General features: G+C 40.5%; 2 protein-coding genes across 3 annotated transcripts in view; one reads left to right on the top strand and one right to left on the bottom strand.

The window, feature by feature from the left end:
• The window catches only part of dlgap3 (discs, large (Drosophila) homolog-associated protein 3), a 120,578-nt gene extending 114,977 nt beyond the window's left edge, over positions 1-5,601 (bottom strand). Inside the window, exon 1 of the mRNA XM_077008695.1 lies at positions 5,451-5,601. The gene's annotated coding sequence lies outside the window, so the exon portion shown is untranslated. The remainder of the gene's footprint in view (positions 1-5,450) is intronic.
• A 4,917-nt stretch (positions 5,602-10,518) lies between these two features.
• On the top strand, positions 10,519-15,379 carry gja4 (gap junction protein alpha 4). 2 transcript variants are annotated; one of them, XM_077008694.1, is made up of 3 exons: positions 10,519-10,700; positions 13,590-14,613; positions 14,710-15,379. In XM_077008694.1, exons 2-3 carry the CDS (start codon positions 13,599-13,601, stop codon positions 14,712-14,714), a joined length of 1,020 nt encoding a protein of 339 aa, XP_076864809.1. In that variant the 5' UTR covers positions 10,519-10,700; positions 13,590-13,598; the 3' UTR covers positions 14,715-15,379. The 2 variants fall into 2 exon arrangements, with proteins under 2 accessions (XP_076864809.1, XP_076864808.1); XM_077008693.1 differs by having other exon boundaries at positions 10,521-10,700; positions 13,590-15,379.
• The last annotated feature ends 1,729 nt before the right edge of the window (positions 15,380-17,108 follow it).

The raw sequence follows: 17,108 nt of genomic DNA on the forward strand, positions 1-17,108 counted from the left end.
TATTCAGTGCTGTTGGCACTGTTCCCTAAACAGGACAAAGGGAAGACGTTGGTTTTCTGGGCAAGAAACAAGAAGACTGAAAATTTTTACCAGTCGGATAAGCCAATTCACTTATAAGTGAGGAACACTTATTATTCCAATTCATCAACTATAGCCTACTTACTAATAGGTCCTTTTTGTTTAAAAAAATTAATAAATAATCAGTGTCACGGTACGGCGGGCCCCCTACCGGTCGCCTCTGTCCTCAGCGGCAGTTGTCGTTGTTGTTGTTCTGTTGTGTTCGTCCCTCAGGTGGGTGGAGCCCGCGATCTGTCTCACCTGAGGGTCGTTTGTTCGTCTGTATATGTCTTGTCTTTGTACCAGTTGACCGCTGGTCATTATATCCTTCATTTGGATCATGTCACGGGTTTTTGGTTTGCGCACTTTTTCTATTAAACCATCCTTTTTCCCTGAGACTTGGCGTGATTGATTCCATTTTACTTCGCTCACCCTGCCTGTCACAATCAGGCTTTATTATTATTATTATTATTATTATTATTATTATTATTATTATTATTATTATTATTGCTGTGATTTTGCTTGAAGCATTTAATGATTGAAGAATAGTTTTATTACTTACCCATTACAAGCTACATGCCTTCTTAACCATTTGTTTTTTTTTCTTAACCATTTGTTTTGTTTGTTGTTTTGATGGGGGTGAGGAGAGTGGTAAACCATGGGAGTACATTGTTTTCTCACCGCAGTAAGAAAAGTTCCATATCACCACAGCCCTACTGTATATCTAATCATAACAGACGAGAGTCATTCTTAATATCACCATAGCATGTAAAAGTTGCCAAATTGCATGTAAAAGTTGTCAGCACAGACCCCTTTCAACAGTGCTGCGAGGTTTCCATGAATCATTCAGCATTCAACCACCCAAGGCTTGTCATTATCTATTTAAATCCACAGAAACTCATCCCAAAATCTGCATGTGGCACTGCTGTGGCCTGGTTGGGCGGCAGGCGTGCGTACGGGCAGACCTGCGCAAAAGACAGGAAATGAAATGTAAAGTGAGATTGTTGCAGGATCAGTTTGTGTCTGTTCTTTTCTATCATTTTTTTTCCATCTCTCACCTCTTCTGTTCGTCCAAATCATCCATCCATCAGCCCCCTGCACATCGTCCCTTCATTCTGAGACCATGAAGCAATCGCTCTTTCTCTGCCTCCAATCCCAATCACCCCTGCTCATTTCTCCTTACCTCTCTCTCTCTCTCTCTCTCTCTTTCCCTTTCTCTTTCCCCCCATTCTCTTTCAGCAATTGTTCCCATCCTTGGCCACAGCTGGGGACAGAAGCTGCCCAGATGAAGATGTCTACTTAGGCCACCGTACTTCAACACATCAGAAGGACTGAAAGCATAGGGACAACAATACGGCGTACAAGACATGCCTGCGGGGTTTTGTTCACACTGAAAGCCACAAAAGTGAATGAGCGGAGGTGGTAGTGATGTCTTGGGGATAAGGTAAACATATTTATCAACTGAGGTTTGATGTGGATCTTAATAAGGGTGTTTATTATCTTAATGAAATTAAGCCACTGAGTGTAGCAACCAACAAACCTCGCTGTGTGATTAAATGCATGAGATGAGTCAGACCCTTTACAAAGGGAGAAGATGAAAGGTATGTGGAAGCAGACACACACACACACACACACACACACACAGCAACACTTCATTAATAAGTAAATTAATATATGCTAATTTGTTTAGTGCAACCAACACTTGTGCCTCGGCAGTCAGCCATTGTCCTGCGTCTCTCAGCCTCTCCCGGTTTTCTCTTTCATCGTGCCATTCCTTGCCCTAATTCTGCACAACCCCGGTGATGAGCTCGACAGCTTCTGTCCACACTTGTCCTCTCTTCACTCTCGCCCACCGCCCCACCTCTGCTCGCCCCTGCACCAGTGCACGGCTTTCCCCTGGACGGCCCGGGTGGCCTGCTCGCACGCCTGCCAGATCTGCACAGGCGACTGGAGAAGGTCTTGAGTGGGAAAGGGGGAATCGAATGGAAAGGAGATTACTTCACATTTAAGTAGTCGGTGTTCAAAGATGCAAGTAAAAAGCATGTTTCTATGCAGATGCGTATCACTTGATTAGCCCCTGTGACTGTAGGCTGCCAGTCACATATTGCTTGGTTTCCATACTTGTGTTCTGGACTGTAGTTCACTGCAGTACTCTGTATCTCCTTTGAACATAATTGATCAATTAGACCATTGGCGTTTTCAGGCTTTTTTATTTTGATCAAGTTGGATATTCAAAAAAATGCAGAGGTTGCTTACATCTTTCAGGGAATTACATCATTTCTCTTCCCTCTATGTGTATGTCAGCCTCGTGTATGATGGGTCTTTTAAACCACCACCCCCTTTATTTTTTAAATAGAAAATTGGTAAACATTTTTAGTTTTTATATAAAAAATGCAAGCAAAATCTTGCCATATCACATCAACAAAGTGGTTATGTTGTCCTTCAATGTGGTATACTAAAATAAGCACTCTGAGCACAAGGTGCATGCACCAATACCAATTACCTTACAGAAACCTGCTTTAGAAGTCTAAAGGTTTGCTTATATTGTAGCACTATTATTGGCTTAAGCACATTTGAACTTTAAAAAAAATGTTTTCAAGAAAAAATGACCTATTTTTAAACAATTTGGAGAATTTAATTTACAGGTATCACCCTTGGCTTCTCCTCCTCCGCCTGCAGGAACTTCTCGGTCCATCTCTCTCATGAGGTGCTACACAATTAGTCCTTCACTGACTCCTCCTGAGTTCAAAACCCATCTTAAATTCTGTTCTCTCAAATCTTTCAGCTACCTTACCCTTCAAAAGTCTCCTGAACCAATGAATCGCCATTTTAATTGTAGCTGTGGGTTAAATTGTTTATGTAAATTTTTGTTCTTGCTCCAGTTTGTAAAGTTATTGTAAAGAAACTTTGGGTTTTTTTTATAGTACAGCCTAAAATAAAGATATCATCGTCGTCGTCGTCGTTGTCGTTGTCGTCGTCGTCGTCATCATCATCATCATCATCATCATCATCATCATCATCATCATCACTATTATTATTATTATTATTATTATTATTAATAATAATAATGATAATAATAATAATAATAATAATATTCACAGTCGTAGTAGTACTTGTTGTAGTAGTGGTGCTATTTATAGAGGAAGCAAATTAATTTCCCTGTACCGACATTAACAGACCTTACAAGAGGCCACCTCTTGTGAGTATCATTACTGCTTACCATTCAAACCAAGCTGTTGATGTTTGACAAAGTCAATTAGACTCCAACTTAGCCTTAATGGTACGCCCCATCATATAGAAAATGAGTGTGGCACCAGGCCAAGGGAGGCACTGCTCCAACTAATATGCCACCCCATCAAGCCTGTGTGTTCATACCCCATACATGAGCCACGCCAGCTCAATGCAATGTAGAGATTTTCCTGTCTCTGCTTAAGCAGAGCACTCTACAAATAGGTTTTATTGATATACAATATGCAAAATGGGCCTTTTATTGCAGGATGCTCAGCATGGTTTATCGGGGGTCTGTGGTAGAGGAGCTATAAACGCCACAGCAGGGGTGGATCTTTCCGCTCAAACATGGCACATAAATCTACTGCAATATCCAAGGAGGACCTCGCTGATCTCCACGTCAGGATGGGGTAAAACCAGCACTGAGGCAGCACGGTGTTAAACCCATGTGTGAGGACAATCACAGCTGTCCTATGAATATGGGCACCAAATAACTGAAATGCACTGAGAGTGCTAAGGAGTGAATTCTACAGGAAGCAGTACAGATGCTGTTAAGTTTTCTTGCATCTCCAATTTGTCTCTGGCTTTTCTGAGGTGACTAAAATGAAAATAAATACATGTCTTATGTACAATGTGCACTGCACCTCACTAAAGGTTCCCTGTAAACAGCTGTAGCAGCAGAGCCGTAATAGACGACAGAATATCACCCAAAGGTTTGATTTTGGCGCTGTCAAACAGGAGCTACTAGAACAGATGCGTTAGTCCGAACCAGATTCCACACCACTCCATTACTCTGTGAAATGATGTTTGCAGAGTCAAGACAACTTAGTCCGAGAGTTCTTGCTAAATAAAGCTTCTCCATATCTGCTCCACATTTTGGTAAGAACCTAGTTTGTGGTTTAAGATAGACTCCAAACGCGCTCGAACAAGAAGATTCGTCTGCGTCTTATTTATTTATTTATGCATTGACGTTGTTGATAAAGCTGACACAATATGCCACGACGGCCTCGTGTGGACGTCAGAATACGAGGAACTACTACTTCCCCAGGCTTCAAACACAAATTCTTAATCATGAATCAACGGATTATCATTATCAGTGTCTTTACACGGCAATTAAATAATAACGGATTTGCAGTGGCATAAAGAACGAAAGATATGAGCCACGGCAATTAGCCTAACTCTAATCCCATTTTTCACATTTAGGCCTATCTTTTTTTCTCTTACCATGCCCTTACGGCCAAATAAACCAAACAAATCATCGTTCATGCTTCCCCCGATGAGAGAGAATACTTGGGATCAATAAGCTAGTTGTAGTGGCTATCCCGTCAGGAGCAGCAATTGTGTAGCACACTTGGAAACGAAACGTAGCGCAAATAATTGCGAGTACAATTAGGCAAAGCTGGGCTATCAGTGATGAAGAATGGTACCTAATCTAGAAAGGCAACCAGGAGCTCCTGGCGCATCCTCTTCACGTTTTGACGACGTAGTGCGCTGCATGTCTAATGTTGCGCAAACCATCTGGCATAGAATAAAAAAAACGCCTTTCTTAAACGTGGTGTAGGGTTTCTCGTAAGTAACACTAAATTACTTTAGCAAATATACTAAACATACTTTACATACCACTGTACTGTCGCAACATAACTAGGACAAGTGACAACCTTTATGCACAATTAATGCGACCCATTTGTCTTTGTGTCTTCTGCTTTCTGTTCAGGATTTCTAACATGAATTTCGTGTTGGTGTGATAAATCACAGCTCACGCAGGCGGTTTTGGAGTGTAAAGACGATCAAGCTTAACGAATATCATCTTCCAGTAGGCGCTTTTACGGTCAGCGGGCAGTACGCATCGGTTGAAGTCTGTTCAAGTCTTAAGTAGTCCTTGCACATCCGCTGATATGATCAGAACTTTAAGTATCTTAATTCGAGATGTTTCTCTATATCTGCACGGGTCCCAGACTCGTTGGTGTTACAAAACTTCTAAGTGCTTTCAAGCTGACACATCGGTGATTAATTTCATGATTTCAGTATGCAATGAACAGAATTAAGTGCATATATATGCTAATAGACAAGGTTATGATCGCAGTTTAACTCAAAACAGTGAGCATTTATCATAAGTAGGAAGTAATGGAAGGGCATTTTTATACGTCCAGCTGGAGTATGCTTACCTTAATATGAAGTTTTACACGCTTAGACTCGCATCCCCGTATTGAAAATATTCAGTATTCCTCAACGCTGGAAGGCAGAAATATCCGGCGATGTGGTAAGCCTGATGAAGATCCGTTAGCCTATTTGCTGCTGTTAGTGATGTTCAGTTGTTCGCTGGCTGCACTGAGGATTCCCCTCCATCCCAACGCTCTCGTCCCATTGGTCCACGGACCTCTCCGCGGTCCCTTAGTCAGAGGAGGGGCCAGCGAAGCATCATACAGTAAACTCCTACAGTATAGTACAGTCTTACTGTTTTACAGACTATCGGGGATAAATTAATAACACGGTAAATGAGTAATATAAATCTAGAGGAAAGAAGAATGGAGGGATGTCATGGTTATATAATGCTGTCTTTATCTCGGTCTCCATGAAAAAAAATGCTTATGCTATGCAAAGCCTTCGACTCGTTATTGTGCAAGTGTAGGGGGACTGACACTCGGGTTTAGCCCACAAAGAAGCATCTGCCAAGCTCATCAGTAAGAGAACAATGTCCACGCGAGCAGATGACGCTGTCTCCAGTCACCCGGGTCGCAGTTTGACATGGGCATCGTGTAATAATAGGTCGGTGGCGTCGAGGGTAACACGCGCCTCTGTCATAGTCAGTCAGTATTACGTCCCTGTTACGATGTACCATAGTATGTCACTATAGACCAGAAGGCCACCTCTCTCGCAACTTTAACAGATTCAGTAATTTATGCTCCAACGTCAACCCTTTCTGTCTAAGATCGATACCTCAGCGCCTTCTCACGAGACCTCTTGGGCCCTCCCACTATCTATCACGTAATGGCTTTTATAATTAACGGACCTGATTTCGGTTAAAGAAAATAACCAGTGAAATCGAATGTTATGTCAGAACAGAATAACAAGGGATTTTTTTTAACGACAAAACATCACCCAAGCCATTGATACCGTGGTCACTAAAACGTGTAATGCCGAAAAAAACGTGTCAAAACTGAGCCAACGCTTCGGAAAACAAATAAGAAAAAGTCGGAAAACATAATGGTTATATTAATGTCGGTATTTTCTGCAACAAAAAATAGGCCTACTGACAGCAATAGAACGCGATTTTCACAGGCAACATTCACCACCTCCAGTGACAAATTCTCGGATGTTGTGCAAATTAATGCAGCGTAACGTCACAGGCGGAGTTAGCAAACTTTACATACTCACATCAGCATAACAACTTATTCAGAACGTATTCAGAAAATGTACTTTTAGATAAAGTTGAGGTATGTACGCCACAGGGACCTTCAGAAGTGTAATCGCTACTGTACATTCAGCACCTTGGTCAGCGACAAATAGCCTTCAAGACTCAATGTTATGCTAGTTATGCTAGTTCTAAATTAAGTATCTATATCTCAAATCATTGTGCTAGAATATGCCTATAAATGCTAAAGCTCTCTCTTGGTCAAACTCTTCTTTCTTCACTTCGAAAAATAAAATCTGTTAGTAGCATTTCAGATAATTCCATGAAAAGCTAAGGAAATGTTGAGAGCGGACGGTGTTACCGTGTACAGCATATGGGAAGAGCGATGCACATCATAAAAGATCAAACAATACTCTTCTCAGAATTTACTGTTTTTCATTATTTATGACTTTCATTATTGATTCTGAGCTGAACATGCAGTCTATTATTTAACCTATGGTTTTTAATTGCTGACACCGTTTTAGGTTTTGTTAAGGAGTCGTTTTACTGTAATACAGAATGTTCAGAAAGTGGAAACATGAAGCAGGTGGATGATTTAAGGGAGGAAACTTTCTAGCATTTTGTAAACAGGGTTTTTAGTATTCCAGGACGCTCAAAACGCTCTATATACCAGAATGACAAGTGACGATTTTATTCTTGACAAAAAGAATTTGCAAATGTAGAACAGAGCACAAGGGGATATTTCTTTGACTTTAACCTCTTCAGGCTCAGATTCTTCTGAACAGACGTTTATGATCATTTGTATCACAGCTTTAGTTTTTGTTTGTTTTTAATCTGAGGCAAATAGCCCAGGCGCTGCATTGTGTGTTCCAGGAAGGTCTGATTCAGATCTTATTCAGGACAAGAGTAGAGGAATCATTATCTTTCTCATGTTTTATCTTACTTCTCAAGCACATACAGAATTAAAACCTTGATCAGTTTTTCAAGGAAGAGGCTGTTTCATGGCCTTGTGTCATTGTGTTCTTTAAGTTACTCTGCATCAAAATTATACAATGTGGACATGGGCAACAAATCCACTTCTCTAATTATACAAGTCGACATATTTAAAGTGTTGTTGTGTACTACAAAGGAAATGAACCTGGAATTAATACTATCTATTGCATTGTATATCAAGGATGTGCTAGCTCTTTCGTCCTCAATAAACAAGCTGCCAATTCATTATTATCTGAGAATACCTTTACATTTTTATCATTCTAATGCTGTAAAAACAATGATTAGGTATTTGATCTGCAGAATCTTCTACATCTGATAGTTTCATGGAATGCAGTAGGGGTATCTCAGTACAAATCTAATTGTCATCAGAGACACACCGAACTATTAAACCTACTGAACTATTACTGAACAGAACTATGGCCTGAGGACAGCAATGTTGTGAACATGTGTTTAAAATTTGTCCAAGGTCTACAATTTCTACAATTGGTACCTGTATTGCACAAGTAGCTACATACAGGACCAATGTAGTGACTGAACTAACAGTACCCATTCATTCCTAGTCTGAAGGAAGCATGGCACATCTGATGTGTTCTCTTGGTTTTGTTAGCTTTGCAGGGAGGAATTTCCTCCTCAGAACTTTGATCAAAAATTGTGAAGTAATTGAGGGCCAGTGCTTAGTTAAGGATATGAAAGGATATTCTTCCCAACAGACAACTCATGTCCAATAGAATGTGGATGTGTTAATGGTGTGATGCACGGGGGGAGAATAAAGCATGTTCATCACTACAGGAACTGCCTTAGTGCTGTTCACTTGGGGCAAGAATTGCTTAGTGCCTGAAACTTCAATGCTATGAAGAGGTATTTCGCTCTGTGTGCACATGGGCCAAACACATGCATACACACACACTCCCACACAAACTAAATAATGTATCTTATCACAGAGTTTTGCTTATTTTTTTGCACACATCAGAAAAGTCCCATCAGTGTATACTTTTCACTTTTGTCTTTGAGAATGACAAACAAAGCAACAAACAACAAACCACTTGGAAGTTCAAAGCTAAAGATCACTTTTGCATTAAGTGCTTGCTTGCACCTCCCCGGAGACATCTTGTGGATTGCAGTGCACAGATCAGTTATTGAATAAAATGTTTTACCAAAATGTTTGACCTCTACAAATATCCTAGAAGATGCTGCATCTACAGATTACCCTGTCTAAAAGCATACAGTTTGCTTGGTTACAATGAACATAGTTTGGTTTATCATAACCAAGCTAGCATACAGTTAGCTTTGTTATAATGAATATGGTTTGGCAATGATATAACATTATCAGTTAGGAAATTCCAATGAAAGGACAACTGTAGAGAGAGAGCAAGAGAGAGAGAGAGAAAGAAAAAGAAAGAGAAAGCTAGAGAGACATGTTTGCCAGTGTGAATCACTGTCAATTGGGATGATTTTGAAAAACACTTTCTTTCTGCATCTGTTTCTAAATTAAATAGGCTTCCAATTATTATTCTTGCAAGTATTCAGCATATTGACACCTTTTAGAATCCAACACTGATTGAATTGTAGGTAAACTGTTACTTTGGAGCAGCTCTCTGTGCTGAGTCACTGAAAAACAGAGCTTGAAATATGAAGAATGTCCACAGATGGCAACGATTTAGCCTACATTCAATTTAGCATATTTTATAAAGGAGTGTAGTTGGAGCCAATGAAATGTAATACATCACGTAATCTAATACAACACAAAAACATTAAAATGAGCAAAAACCAAGCATGGAGACAGAAACTGTCATGAGATCTGCTGTGTTACTAATTACATCAATAAAATATTATTAGCCTACCCACAGCCTCTTTTATATAATGACCCACCTTTTAATGCCTCTAAAAGCTAAGTTCTCTCTTGCTGCATGAAAGAAATGGAATGCATCAACGGAAAAAAGAAAAAAACATCCTATTCACTGGAGTCAGATCTGTAGGCTTGAATAGTTCAATCAGAATCAGTTCTTCAGAATCAGTTCTTCAGAATCAGTTCAATCAGAATCAGTTCTTCAGAATCAGTTCAATCAGAATCAGTTCTTCAGAATCAGTTCTCAGCTGATTCAGTGCATGTTTGCTCCTATTTACTGGCACATTTCTGAAGCACATGGCAAATACAAACCACACAATATGAACTTGTATAATTCCTTGTATTTTGTTACTGCTATTTTGTTTGCCTTAACTTCCAACAGTTCTTCAAGCAGGTTACAAATAGCATTTTACTGACCTCATGATCCTATATGCTACTGTTTTGTGGACTAGATTTTTAATTAATTGATTTCACACTTGGAATGGCCCTGCACCCCATCTCAAAATGTATCTTGGCTGATCAATTAAGTTGGACTCCCGGGAGTTCTCTCATCTCCTGCTCATTATATTTGCCCCTGATGGAACACCAGATTTCTTTTTGCTACACATCTTATAACAAACATTTCAGCTCTCATGGTGTGTGAGCTGACATCATTCTATTACAGCACTCGGGATGTGTGTATGTTCATATCATTCCATTCCAGTACTCACGATGTGTGTGTTGACGTCCAATAATATGCTTTTTGTGAAAGTAAATTGCGAGTGACACCGTGTGGTGAATTGGAAAAATACACATTTCAGTTCCTCGACTGTTCAGCTTCTTTTATCATGCAAAATGTTCAGTAGGGGCGATGCAATACCATTCATACTATTTCATTTAAGTGCATTTAGGTTCAACGAGACGGCAATGAAATTTTAATGAGCTTCAAGCTGCGAAGTGCTGTGGAAGGCGCGTGCTACAGGTCGTAAGGGTTAAAACTCCACGTGACGTAACTTGCCTAGCCAAAGGCAGAACTTGGAGAAACTATTTTTGAATACATCCATCCCTTTTCCTGGACCAGGTTCCTGTGGGCGGTGCACTGTGAAGCATGGGAAAGTTCCTCACCCTCCGTTTAGAAATCGCCGATAACAGAAGTCTGGCTCTCATCACGAGCTACACATCTGCTCCAGTTAGGACACAGAGACACTCTTCGCGAGGGCACTACTACTCGTCAAAGAGTGACAGGTAAGGCAGATGATTTGTGTCAACTCGTGTTTAGTGGCGCCACAGAACATAACGCCTTATACACACAGTGGTGTTAGTGTTAGTAAGCGCTCTTAATTCATTAAAAAACATTTCAAGATAATTGATATTGCCCTATTTGGACATTTCTGCTGAGCACGTCGTGTTCTGTGGGGAACAGAAAGTGATATTCTCCTTCCACTGTTTCAGCCCTCTTCAAAGGGGAGGGAGCAAGTTTATGAAAATATTATTTAAACAATTATACTCCTAGATAGCAAAAATGACATGTCTCAGATCGGTGGCTTTTGGCATAACGGACCGGTATCGGCACGGAATCAGCACTGAACTGGCATCAAATCAGAGAAAATATATTTTCTTTAGCAGTACGGCCCAAATGTTGGCCAGATCCGTAGTGCTTATTTCAGCTCTTTATTGGTTCCGAACCAAATCTGTATAATCGCCATGAATTTAATTACTTAATTTAAATTAAATGTACTTAATCAAAATGTGTGGAATTATCAGTGATATTTGCGTTTAAATCACACAGTTAAATGTATTTCTTCATTAAGAATGAAGTAAATTACTTGATAGCATAACTGTGTAATTCCTTCCAAGTGTGATAAGTGTAAACCAGAAACTATTCACCTTGAACTTACTTCTAGGCGATTTGAAGTGTTACTTGCACGCAAAGAGGACCGTGCTATATTACGTGTTTTATTGTCAATTGATTGTGATTATTACGTTATACATTACTACGAGACTGTTCAGATGGCTCTGTACTTCACGGCCGTAATCATGGCGGGCCTGAACACGTAGTGGTTCAGGCCTGCTGTCACCGAGAACATGCTGGTGATGAGGCAGATTGAGAAGGAACATGGGCTGGGTGAAGAGGTGGGCTTTGCCACAAACAGGGAGCGCTACACCACCCTCTGTGAGCAGGACCCCAAGTACAAGGCCCACAGGAGCAGCTTCTACCGATACCACGGCCTGTCCAACCTCAGTAACCCTCAGTAACCTCGCAGGCTTCGCCTGGCACCACAGCTAACCTCATCTACCTGGCCCTCCATCTGGTCTCCATATGAGAACACTGGGACGTGTATGACTGACTCCGTTTGTTCTGGGAGAGCTGTGTCAAACTCTGGTTCTGCTGGCCACTGTCCCAAACGTTTAGTGTTTCCTCAAGTAATCCTGCTTCTAAACTAAGAGACAAGCTGAATTGCAGGTTATAATGTTGGAAAATTCAAACCCCAGAGCTGTGGGTCTCCAAGACTGTACCCCCTGTGGTAAAATCATGTTTTTTTTTTGTTTTGTTTTCTTGCATTCACTAATGTGTCCTTCAGTGACTAGAAATTACTGTTCTGGCTTTACACTATGTGTTAAGGCTGCACGGTTAATTATACATCAATCACAATCAGTCACTTGTAATTAAATAATTGTAGATAATATTGTAAGCACAATAATGCCTGGATTACTCACCATTTTTTATTTTAACCTAAATATTTTGCCCTTGTACAAGTTATTGAAGTGATATAGGATAACATGGAGGATGGGTTCCCTTTTGAGTCTTGGTTCTCCCAAGGTTTCTTCCTATTCCCCACCATCTAGGTGTTTCCTTGCCACTGTCGCCTTTGGCTTGCTCATTAGGGATTTGGACCCATAGTATTGTTAACCTTGTAAATCCTGTAAAGCGCTTTGTGACAACATGTGTTGTGAAAAGCGCTATACAAATATATTTGATTTGATTTGATTATAAACTAATACATCAATGGCGTCACGGACGGTGTCGCGAGCGTTCGAATCCCGGCTTAATGTAACAGTAGGTTCGTGCGATCGAAAAGGTCAACAAATAACTACACGTCTTCTGTCCAAAAAGAGGAAAACAGAAAAATACACAAACAGATAAGATGAATCAGATGAAGAGGCAACAAGAAGGGATGTTTACACAGATGTAATTTCGTTGTGTCAAGTACCCAGTCTGGGGACCCTATAGTCCCCTGGGTTTACGAAAAGCACGAATAGGAAAAATGTGCTCCCTGACCCCACTTAGAAAAAGGCACAGTGTATTCCATACTGTGTTTGCATGAATAAGTACTTACAATGATGGAAATTATACGTTTGAAATATGATTAATAGTAATGGCAATTTGAGTAAATGGATGTTAACTTGAAAAACGTTTGAAAGGTGCTTATGCTGTTTTACAAAGATTTTAGCTAATTATTTTTTCTTTCTTTCTTAATTTGATACCAGTTAATTTACTTCCAATATATAGGCCAAGGCTCCATTTGCAGGCAGATTACAGACTGAAAAAGGAGTTGGCAGTGAGACAAATAAAGCTTGGTATTCTATGGTTCTGCAATTGATTGAATGAATGACACCTGGAGTGTTCATGCTAATGCACAGAACCCCTCTTACTAATTCTGACATGTGTCCCTGTGACTTGACCACAGATGTTCTTCAAGAATTGTGCGTGTACACTGAGAGTGCACAGTTTATTTAGGCCTTCCTCTAAAATGTCATAGTGTCACAGTCCTGACATTTGCCAGCTGTCTGTGTTGACGTGATGTTATGTCTCATTTCCTGCGTGTGAGTAAAGGGCTTCTGGAAAGAAATGTTTATGGTCACATAACTGTTCGATAGGCCTTTGATCAAACACAAAAGTCAGATTTCCTGACAGTGTCAGGATCACGTTCCCTATACACAGTCCAGTGTCCGGTTAAGCATTATCTAGGGATTAAAAAGGAAAATATTGTGGACCAGGGCTAGACTCTTTACTGGTGAAACTGTCATGGCTAAAATGGCAAAAAGTCTCTCCCCTTGATTTCTGATGCATTGATGTGTGTGTGTGTGTGTGTGTGTGTGTGTGTGTGTGTGTGCGTGTGTGCGTGTGTGCAGGTGCAGAGGATGTCCAAAGCTGACTGGGGTTTTCTGGAGCACCTGCTGAAGGAAGGTCAGGAGTACTCGACTGACGTGGGGCGCGTGTGGCTAACCGTACTCTTCCTGTTCCGCCTGCTGGTCCTGGGCACAGCGGCCGAGTCCGCTTGGGACGACGAACAGTCCGACTTTGTTTGCAACACCAAGCAACCCGGCTGCGAGGCGGTCTGCTACGACAAGGCCTTCCCTGTCTCGCACTTCCGCTATTTTGTCCTGCAGGTCATCTTCGTCTCCACACCCACTATTTTTTACTTTGCCTACGTGACCTTGCAGACGCGCAAGGCCCAGAAGCAGGAGGAGGGTGCCGAGGGGCAGCGTGGAAGACAGCATCATGGCAAAGCCAGTGCGGATAAGCTAGAGGTGATCCACGAGGAAGATGAGCAAAGAGAAAAGCAGGTGGTGAAGAAGAAAACACATGGCTCACCTCCGAAGCTCAAAGGGAAGCTATTGGGTGTATATGCTGTTAGCATAGCCCTAAAAGTTGTACTCGAGGTGGGCTTCATTGTTGGCCTATGGTTCCTCTATGGATTTGTGATTCCAGAACGGTATGAATGTCGGCGAGATCCCTGCCCGCACACGGTGGACTGCTTCGTCTCTCGGCCCACCGAGAAGACTATTTTCACTATCTACACTCAAGTGATTGCTGCCATCTCTGCGCTGCTGAACATTTTGGAACTCTTCCACCTCCTTCAGCTGTCCATCACCCGTTGCTTGGAAAAGAAGTATGAATATCAGGGCCTAGAGGCCATTAGGGTGAGAGACAGGACCCCCACCAAGCTGGAGCTTACACAGGTCGAGACCGTCTACCAGGAGAAAGGCCATCTCTTTCTCCCTGCAGAGAACAGCAGCTACACTCAGTCTAACCTAAACTGGACTGAGCGGGACCTCCCCCTAACAGATGACATGCTCCCTGCTTATGCAAACTGTGTTCGTAGCAACAGTCACAGAAGTGACTCAAAAAAGCCGTACACCAACACCAGACACGGTAAGAGCGACCCTAAAGCAAAGCTGTCCGAAATGAAACACTATGTATAAAGCCATATAGAATGGAGGGAGCTGAAACTGTGTTGCTGTGGTCCAGCTTAATAGATCTTGCTTGGAACATCAGGGAGGGGCATGAAATTCCACGGCATCGCTCCCAGCGCTTTACTCTGAGGCAAACACGCCGTTTCCCTTGTTTGGATGGACAGTGGAATGTACTGCACTGCAGGCTGCGTTCTCCCAGCAGCGTTTAAAGGCTGGCAGGGGGTGAGGCCATGGCCAACCTGCCCTCATTAAGAGCCTCGCTTCAGCAGAACTGATTACCAAACTGCAGACAAACATTCTGGAGTGACTGAGGTACAGCAAAATGTAGCAATTAAAGGAATATTCCACATTTTCATATCCATTCTCACTATAAACAAAATGTAAGTGAATGTTACTGGACATACTGTTTTTTTTTTTTTGTTAGTTTCTTCCAAGCTGGTGTTTTTGTGTAAAGACCACTAACAGAAGGCAGTGAAAAGCCCAACAGATCTCACCGTAATGTAATCAAAGTTAAGTGCAGTTACCAAAAATTATATTTCCATTTGCATGTGACCAAAAAACACAGATTTCTATATAGTGGAATATTTCTTTAACAAATAGCAATTAAATTAATGTCAAATATGTGAATTGAAATAAGATACTGTATATTTAATAATTACTATTTTAAACTGTATACTGAAAATTATATTTATTATGTGTAATAAAGTTGTCCTTTTATTTATCTATTTATTTATTCTTATCATTTTATTTACATGTTTCATGATTATTACATTTTGTGTACACCTGAAAAAATGGTTCATGATTAAACTATGGCAAGCAGCCACATGTAAGTGACTGTAAGACTGTAATGTTTAAATGAACATGTTTTGGCTAGAATTATGTTAATGTAACTCATTTGATCCATTTGCAATTACTTGTCACATTTTAATAATGTTTCAGTGAAGCACAAAATGAGAGCAGCTAAAGGCCCTTTTACTCAGCTTGTGTGTAAGGCAGCATCAACTTTGATTCTGCTTCATCTTCCTAAGGGATATGAACACGTATCACACCTGACCTGCTATGACAGTACTGCTGATTGCAATGTTCAGACATATGTTCAGTGGGAATGATCCAGAGTCCGTAGCATAGAGTTCTAGTCTGATGATGGAAAATCAAGGAAAAAGGCAACCACATCTTACACAAGCACATACTAAACACAAGTACATACTAAACACAAGTACATACTAAACACAACCACATCTTACACAAGCACATACTAAACACAAGTACATACTAAACACAAGTACATACTAAACACAACCACATCTTACACAAGCACATACTGAACACAAGTACATACTAAACACAACCACATCTTACACAAGCACATACTAAACACAAGTACATACTAAACACAAGTACATACTAAACACAACCACATCTTACACAAGCACATACTAAACACAAGTACATACTAAACACAAGTACATACTAAACACAACCACATCTTACACAAGCACATACTGAACACAAGTACATACTAAACACAACCACATCTTACACAAGCACATACTAAACACAAGTACATACTAAACACAACCACATCTTACACAAGCACATACTAAACACAAGTACATACTAAACACAACCACATCTTACACAAGCACATACTAAACACAAGTACATACTAAACACAACCACATCTTACACAAGCACATACTAAACACAAGTACATACTAAACACAACCACATACTGAACACAAGTACATACTAAACACAACCACATCTTACACAAGCACATACTAAACACAAGTACATACTAAACACAACCACATCTTACACAAGCACATACTAAACACAAGTACATACTAAACACAACCACATCTTACACAAGCACATACTAAACACAAGTACATACTAAACACAACCACATACTGAACACAAGTACATACTAAACACAAGTACATACTAAACACAACCACATCTTACACAAGCACATACTAAACACAAGTACATACTAAACACAACCACATCTTACACAAGCACATACTAAACACAAGTACATACTAAACACAACCACATACTGAACACAAGTACATACTAAACACAACCACATCTTACACAAGCACATACTGAACACAAGTACATACTAAACACAACCACATCTTACACAAGCACATACTGAACACAAGTACATACTAAACACAACCACATCTTACACAAGCACATACTGAACACAAGTACATACTAAACACAACCACATCTTACACAAGCACATACTAAACACAAGTACATACTAAACACAACCACATCTTACACAAGCACATACTGAACACAAGTACATACTAAACACAACCACATCTTACACAAGCACATACTGAACACAAGTACATACTAAACACAACCACATCTTACACAAGCACATACTGAACACAAGTACATACTAAACACAACCACATCTTACACAAGCACATA

The sequence above is a fragment of the Brachyhypopomus gauderio genome, chromosome 6, assembly GCF_052324685.1.
Source record: "Brachyhypopomus gauderio isolate BG-103 chromosome 6, BGAUD_0.2, whole genome shotgun sequence".
NCBI classification, from domain to species: domain Eukaryota; kingdom Metazoa; phylum Chordata; class Actinopteri; order Gymnotiformes; family Hypopomidae; genus Brachyhypopomus; species Brachyhypopomus gauderio.

Excerpts from the sequence above, each read along its gene's own strand:
- gja4 (XM_077008693.1), top strand. The coding sequence starts at position 13,599 with ATGTCCAAAGCTGACTGGGGTTTTCTGGAGCACCTGCTGAAGGAAGGT.